Source organism: Phocoena sinus, chromosome 5, assembly GCF_008692025.1.
Source record: "Phocoena sinus isolate mPhoSin1 chromosome 5, mPhoSin1.pri, whole genome shotgun sequence".
NCBI classification, from domain to species: domain Eukaryota; kingdom Metazoa; phylum Chordata; class Mammalia; order Artiodactyla; family Phocoenidae; genus Phocoena; species Phocoena sinus.
In genome coordinates this window covers 20,562,759-20,570,835 of record NC_045767.1, presented here as the reverse complement: position 1 = coordinate 20,570,835, position 8,077 = coordinate 20,562,759, and the positions used below count along the sequence as shown (strand labels likewise).

General features: G+C 40.7%; 1 protein-coding gene across 1 annotated transcript; it reads right to left on the bottom strand.

Annotated features, from left to right (window-relative positions):
- Nucleotides 1-6,377: 6,377 nt before the first annotated feature.
- LOC116754709 (NADH dehydrogenase [ubiquinone] 1 subunit C1, mitochondrial-like) lies at nt 6,378-6,691 on the bottom strand. Its single transcript, XM_032633596.1, has one exon. The coding sequence runs from the start codon at nt 6,689-6,691 to the stop codon at nt 6,461-6,463; it is 231 nt and encodes a 76-aa protein (XP_032489487.1). The 3' UTR covers nt 6,378-6,460.
- Nucleotides 6,692-8,077: the final 1,386 nt, after the last annotated feature.

Below are 8,077 nucleotides of genomic sequence, written 5' to 3'. Positions count from 1 at the left end.
AAGTTTTTTTTCTTTAATGAAATGAGCATTAGAGGAAAATAACAAGGATAATAGGAGAAATAACTTGTTTAAAATATTAAATTCACAAGTAACAAGGTAGAAACCAAATAATTACGCTGGAAAACAAACAAAAATATCTACCTGTAAATAAAACACTTTCCTATGTTTAAGAACACACTAGAAATGTGGTAAAAAAATTTGATAATTTAATCAATGTGGAGAGCCAAACTAGGTAACACTGGAATGACTGTGACAAGAAACAAACTACAATTTGATTAAAAACAAAAATCTGGTACACGTTTCCCAAAATGCAGAGTAATAGAAATCATTCATTTATTCATTTCAGCAACAATATTTATTGCCATTCAGCATCAGATATATGCCAGTCACTTCTTAGCTTCTATGATACTGACAATTGCTTTAGTCCTATAGCACAAGAGGGGCTTGCTATCAATATCAGTGGCCATCTAAAGTGAACTATTGGAAATACAAAAACTTGACCTCTGATAGTGGCTCTAATTTGCAACACAATAGCAAGATGGCCAATATATTCAGATGTTTCATTCAAATATTAATCATGTGGATGATTCCAGAATATTAACATGGCTGGATTTTTTTTTTTTTTACTGATTTGGCAGTGTTTCTTCTAATCACATTATGTCTAAAAGCAGATTGGCAGCCTACAGAGTAAACCTCTAAACATTTGGAATAAAGTAAGCCAGAAGTTCTTGTTATTGTTATCCTGATTTCATGAACTTGAAACCTAAGTCCATGGATCTCTTTTATTTTAAAAGACTGAAATGGTTGATAGGATCAACCATTGATAATTGATTGGATCATTATTTATTTTTAGTTCGGTTCAAAATTAAAATGATTAAGCTCTGGATAAAACTTCTAGAATGTGCAGACTGTATTTCCAGGTGCAGGGGTCTTTGGATTGAGGACGTTTCTGGCTCTCTTTTATCCCTTATATTCCTTGACTATGAGTGGCTCAACCCACAGCAGACAAACTGCCTACCAGGGCAGTTTTGAATTAAGTAGCGTCTCTGTACCTCTTTTGCACACACTGGGACTAATTTCAGGGTTTCCCAATGCTTTTCCTGGATATAGGCATATGAGCTAGGATCCTCCCAGGGATCTACATATATTTGCAGGGCGATTTAATGCCACTTTTCAATTAAAAAACAGTAGTTAAGTGATATGGTCCATGAATGTCTTCTATCTAGGCCTTAAAGGTCAATCTCCTTGCCCTTTCACTGTGATGGAAGAAGTCTTTGATACCACATAAACACTTTTTAATAGATGGGCTTCAGAGTAATTCATACATGAATGATCTTGAATTTCTAAAAATATATTCTCCTATGATCTTTCTCCAACTTATAAACTAGAGCAGAAGGCAAACTTGATAAAGTAGACTTTTTGATATAAAATATTAAACAGGTTATAAAACTGGGGAGTGGTATTGTGACCTATGCAAGTGATTGAAATAAAACTCTTAACAGCAACTAGAAGAAAAAGTGGGAATAAAGCCCAGACGGGTGACAAGGGGATGAAGAAAGCAGTATAGTTAGATTAAAAGTGTAGGGCTTCCCTGGTGGCGCAGTGGTTGAGAGTCCGCCTGCCGATGCAGGGGGCACGGGTTCGTGCCCCGGTCCGGGAAGGTCCCACATGCCGCGGAGCGGCTGGGCCCGTGAGCCATGGCCGCTAAGCCTGCGCGTCCGGAGCCTGTGCTCCACAACGGGAGAGGCCACAACAGTGAGAGGCCCGCGTACAAAAACAACAACAACAACAACAAAAAGTGTAGGGGCTGGATTATGTGGCCATTTGGAAATAATGCTAATGGTTTCCAGTTACTATTTTCATACTAGTTGCCAAATATTAGACTAGGTGCTTTATATATGCTGTCTTATTTATCCTCACTACAACCTGTACAACAGAAATTATTACATCGATCCATGTAACAGATGAAGAAATTAAGACCCTGAGGAGTTAAATTACTTGCCCAAGTTCACATAGAAGACAGAAGACAGAAATGGCATCTCGTCTGACTCCAAAGCTTTAGCTTGTTCTACTTTACCAGTAAAACTATTAGTTTTAACCCTCAAATGGAGTGTTGATATATAAAGCAAATGAAACTCCATGGAAAGCAATTTGAAACTACTGCATTTCTCTATACGATAAAAGTTTTACTGTTCTCGTAGCATTATTCACAATAGCCGAAAGGTTGAAATAATCCAAGTGTCCATTAACGTGTGTGGATAAGCAAATGTGGTGTGTACATACAGTGGAATATTATTCAGCCTTTAAAAGGAGTGGTGTTTTGATGCGTGCTACAGCAGGGATGAGCCTTGAAAACATTAAGTGAAGTCAGCTAAGTAAAATAATCCAGACACAAAAAGACAGTATTTTATGATTTCTTGCTACTGAGTAGATCAGCATCTTAAGGGTCCAGCAATGTTCATTCCCTGATTCTGTTTCCATATAGACCTAGAAACAAATACCACCCTAGACACAAGTCGCTTAAATACTTTAATAAACAAATTTTATTATTAACTAAAAGTAAGCAAAACAACTGAACAAGAGGAAGTAGCATATTACTTCAGGCACAATAAGGAAAGATCTTTCTGAGCACGAGTGTGTGAATCGATTGGAATTTTATACAAAGAAAACTTCCAGCCCTGGGTCCTCTCGGGAGTACCAGTTCCCAGCCTGGTGACTACTTTTTCTTTGCCTGTTTGTTTGCATCATCCTCCATCACTTCCTTCTAGGGGAATTGAGTTCCTATTGCAGACAAAGCACTGTGGTGAGGGGTACAAAAATGAAGTTCAGTAAACACAGTTTCTACCCTCTTCTCCTCCTGAAGGAGCGCCAGTTTGAGTCATGGAGAGAGCCACGTTGTCCAATTTATTTCCTGCAGTGCGTTAAATCTCATTGCTCAGTGCGGCGATCCAGACTCAGCTGAGAACACAGAGGGGCCGTAGCCTGATGAGATGGAGGCCGGAGGAGGTTCAGGGGAATGATGCTTGAGCTTAATTTTGATGGAGAAATTAATTTCCTCATTCAACCATCAAACGTTTACCAAATACCTGTTACATGTCAGAGAGTCTTCTAGTGTTTCCAAAGTATAGTGTGCCCCAGAATCATCTGGAGGGCTTGTTTAAACAGACTGCTGTTGGCGGAGGCGGGAGGTCTGCGGTAGGGTTTGAGAGTTTGTGTTCCTAACATGTTTCTAGGTGATGGTAATCTTGATCTAAGGACTGTACTTTGAGAACCACTGATTTAGAGAGAGCAGTACGAAATGGGGGAAAAGCAAGCAGTGCCATAGGTCGGGTTGTGCAGTTTTAGCGTGAAACAAAGGCACCAGCATGGACTGTGGGGCGGCAACGGACCTTGAAATCCAGCCCTTATTGCACTTGCTAGGCCCTGAGGGCAATGTAAGCATTTGGGAAGGGCCGCTGGTCTGTATTTTGTCCACCCAAAAGGGCCCCTTTGTTAAATGTCTGCCCTGTGGGTTTGTCTCCTCAGAGGGACCACTTTTTTGGAACTTGCACAAAGGCATGGGGTAAACCAAAGGCTGGAAGCAACACGCAAAGCAGGGCAAGTGAGATGGAATTGCAGGTGGCTTAGAGTGCCCAGAACAAAACAAGTGATGATGAAGCTATGGCTCCGCGCCGGTCAACCTGACTTCCAACTGTGGTCTGTTTCACTCAACAACCTCTATCCTTTTCCACACACAGATAGATTCTATGTTAAAATGTTTCACCCACAAGGAGACTGTCTGATTCTCATCCTGTCTTGGATCCATTCTGTCACTGTGGACAGCCCCTCAGCTTACCTACATCCAGACCAGGTGACGCTATCAGATATTAAATAGATCCCAGAAAAAGGCAAAGATAGGGATTCTAAGGACCAACTGAAGAAAACTAATAAAATAATGGCTTGGGTAGAAGATGGTGAATAAATGGAGAAGACCACACAGCACCAAGAAGCCTGGTGAAGATTACTGGAGAACATGAGGGCTCAAGATATGAACTTGGTGATTAATGGGGAAAGATGAAAGGAAATTACTGGCATTTCAAGTCAAGAAACAGTAACAGAGAAGACTATCAGAGTGGCTGTATTTGGAGTTGACCTGAGAGAATTAAGCAAATTTTCTTGAGAAAGCCTATTAGGAGAAGGATAGAGTCCTTGGACAAAATAACATCCTAAATAAGAGATTCTGCTGAGTAAGGAAGAAAGGGAATAGCCTAGAGATGGAGATTCTCATTTTTTAAAGATTTAAGAGAAGCACAGCCTGCCAGTTATGTTGTGGGAACCATGCTTGCTGTACATATCTAGGATGCTTCCACTGCCTAGAATTATTCACCCGCTTCTTTTCAACAGGGCTTTCGGTTTCAGGGAATAAGATTCATGTGATAAAATGGATTGGGTGAGAACAAGAAAATATTGAAATTTCAACCTTTCTGTAGCAAAGGCAAAAGGCTTCAGAAAAGATTATTTAAGGTCTGCTATAGAGTGCAGTGTTCAGACTTTCCTCAGCACAAGAGAGACTGTTCTCTGTGTTACCCAATTAATGTGCAGGTAAAAGGCCCTGGGGGAGATTGTTAAAACACCCTCTGGAGCGTCTGATTCAACTTCTCGTGTATAACCTGAGAATTTGCATTTCTAACAAGTTCCCAGCTGTTGCTGACGCAGCTGGTCTGGGGACCACACTTTGAGAACCACCATTTGTAAACATTAATAATGTCATTTCTTACAATGAAGAAACCAGTGTCTAAATGCCCAAAGTCACAGCTGTTGGACAGTTCATAAAGCAGTGTGATACAGCTACTAAGGCAACACCCCAGGAAATATGGGCACCTCTCACTCTGCCACAAAGAGAGACTGCCAGTTTTCCCCAGTCTGCTTACCAAGGATCTCATACCCAAAGTGACAGGTACAATATAGCAGTGTTTCATAAATTTGACCTCAGTGGGTGAGAGTTGATTATAATAGGCAAGGCTGGTGGGGTCATACCAAGTAAATGGAGGATGTGGAAACTGTAGACAAGTTTGTCGTGAATTTTCTATTAAATGATTAAAAGATTCCCTAAAGGTAAATGTGAGGGCATATATTTGCTCCAACCATCTGTCAGAGCAAAATTTATGCTACACATATCTTTGAACGTGCCACTCTGTATTTGAAGAATACCATCCGCTGGAAACAAGCACAAAGAGAATAGCATGGAATAGACTTCCTGGTGATGTCCACAGGCAGGTCTGGGAGCCCATAAGCATCTTAAATCAAAAGGGCCACCACTGAGATTCAGCTGCAACTCACGCGTGCGTTATTTAAACACGCTTAGATTGAGTGGCTTATCTGGCCCCAAATAAATCACTGAAATAATTGGAAGCAGAAAGAGCTTTTGTACACTGTCCTTCTTTCTTTGATCACTGGACTCATCTCTTCAATGAACAGGTTTCACCCAACAAAATGATACGTGGTTTGGAACTACTGTGGAATAAGCTCAGATTGGTGAACCAACAACACTGTTGGTTCCGAAAATAAAATTGTGCAGGCACTGAGTAAGTATCACAGGAAAACATTACCAAGTCTTATTAGGAATACTGTTGGAAGTAGCTGTGATGGGAGGGTGGGGTCCAGTTCCTTTAAGAGGAAGGTTGGGACTATTGAGTTCGCTCTCAGCTCCTCTCATTAAAAGGGACTTAAATGAAGACTCCTGACTGTGAAGGGGAGGCCAGCCAGGCTGGGTGAAGAAGGAGGCTTCTGCTAACAAGCCTGGTATGGGGCCTTACACAGAAAATCAGCACAATTGACATCTTTTGTTGTTTCTATGCGGACTGATGTGTGGGAGAGAAGGCCCTGTTGGGTTAGTTAGGGATATCCTTTTTGAGGGAGCCCTGGAAAAGGAGCCAGATGGTGAAATAAAGACTAGCTAAGATCAATGTGACAGAGCCTTCGCAGCACCATTAGTTATGGCTCTGTTATACTGGGAAAAAACAGTTGTTCCCCTTCTAGTTACATGCTTTGCTTGTGTGCTGTGAGTGTCTTGAATGTGCCTCTATAAATGCAAGACGCCAAGACCAATATAGAGTGTTGTTTTAAACTGTACACACAAAGGCTCCTCAATTAGACCTCTTCCCATGGTGTAAGTATTTTGATGGTTGCCATTTTGCACTCTGCCCATGGGGTAGAGCCAGGTAACCGTAAATCCCAGATGGGCTGATCAGCAAAGACTCACCCTAGCCCACTTCGGTCAAGCAGCTCATGTTCTTTCAAGCGCTTCTTCTTCTTCTTTTTTTAATACAGAAGTATTTTTTAATTTAATTATGTGAAACACAAAATGCTGACTTGACATATATTCACATGTAACTCTTTCTCTCACGTTTACAGCTCAACAGATTGGTGAATCCAGAGGAACTGCTATAAACACTATATACTGTATCGGTATTTCAAAGGTTTATTCCAACCCATTTCTTCTTTTATACTCTAAAACATCTTCATTATGCTGTTGGATGAGATAGATACACAAGAAGACGGAGGTGCCCAAGGTCAGTCCAACCTTCAGCCAGTCAGGTCTGCCAAGTGGCGATTCCCGAATGTAGAATTTTGACCGCGCTGAAAAGCTGCTCGGGAGCCTGGCCGAGACCACCAGCTTGGACAAAGGGCGCAACAAGGCGGACGGCGCCATCTTGCCGGGCTGGGCTCCTCCTCCTCCAGCCCCGCCGCTCCCGGGGGGTCGGTGTCCGCCCGAGCGCCCCCTGGCGGGCAGAGGTGCGGAACTGCGGGCGCTAACCCCCTCTTTGAAGCGCTTCTGACACGCTCAGCACCTTTATGTCCTTGGCGCTTGTGCGTATTTGGGCTTTCCCAACAAGGAGGATGACCTGGTCCCTACAGTTTATTCCCTACTGCTTGGCCTTCAGACAGTGTACTCACCGTAAATGAATCCAAGGAAAAGATCGGATTCAAGATCAGATTCAAAGGTAAGTGGAATTTGATTTGATAAGGAAATATATTTACCTCTTAAATGTTAGATTCATATGCATTAGAGAAAGTTAAAATTAACTTTAATATTACTAATATTAATAATGATGTTCAACACTACCATGTTTAATGCCATGGTGGTAATGTAGTTACTGAGGCTTTGCTGAAACATGACAACTGCTAATAACTGCTGCTTTTTGAATGCCTACTATGTGCCAGGGGATTTATGTACATTATTAGTCTTCTAAAAACTCTGTCAGATGTGTAAACCTTGTAAGATATAGGGACTCTGGCAAAAAAAAAAAAAAAGGAAAAAAAGCCCAAGTAAATTGCTTAAGAATGCCCAAGTAGTAAGTGGGAGAGATGGGCTCAAACTTAGGTCTGTCTGACTCCAAATCCCATGAGTTTTCACAACAATGTGTTATCATTTTGCTATTGTTCTCTAAGAAGAAGGAAAATTATTTTAATATATTTGGAAACAATATTTTTTTATTTTAAGATTTTGCAAGGCAGAATAGGAACATAATCTATCATAAAAGTATGTTTGGTATCGCAAACTCCAGGAAAATAATGGACGCCTTTCTAAAGGATGCGGCAATTCTCCCCCACTGATTTCGCATAGCATTCATCTACAGAATTTAACTTTTTCTAGATTCCTGGAGGAAAAATCCCTCCTTACATGATAAAATTAAAGGCATATTCATAACCAAAAATTCCTCTAAGCAGAATTGAATTTTAAAACTTCCAGCAAAAAGAGGCTGACGTCTCAGCAGAAGGTAAATAAAGATACTTTCTGCGTCTTCTACATTAATTGACACTCATTTTAAAATATACTAATTAGTTGATGGACAGTGAACTAAGGAATTTTCACCTTCTAGTAAATTATGTGAAGTAGTGGCACCTACAGACAATGTACGATATTGCAGTCTAGCATCATTAGAAAGAAATTCTAAAGACTTTAATATAGGAAGAACCTGTTTTGTCAGGTTTTAATTTGTATTTATTTATTTTAAAATTTATTTATTTTTTACTTTTTTAAATTTTTGGCTGCGTTGGGTCTTTGTTGCTGTGTGCCGGCTTTCTCTGGTTGCAG

Bases quoted from the DNA above. Each gene is read 5' to 3' on its own strand.
- LOC116754709 (XM_032633596.1), bottom strand. From the start codon at position 6,691: ATGGCGCCGTCCGCCTTGTTGCGCCCTTTGTCCAAGCTGGTGGTCTCG.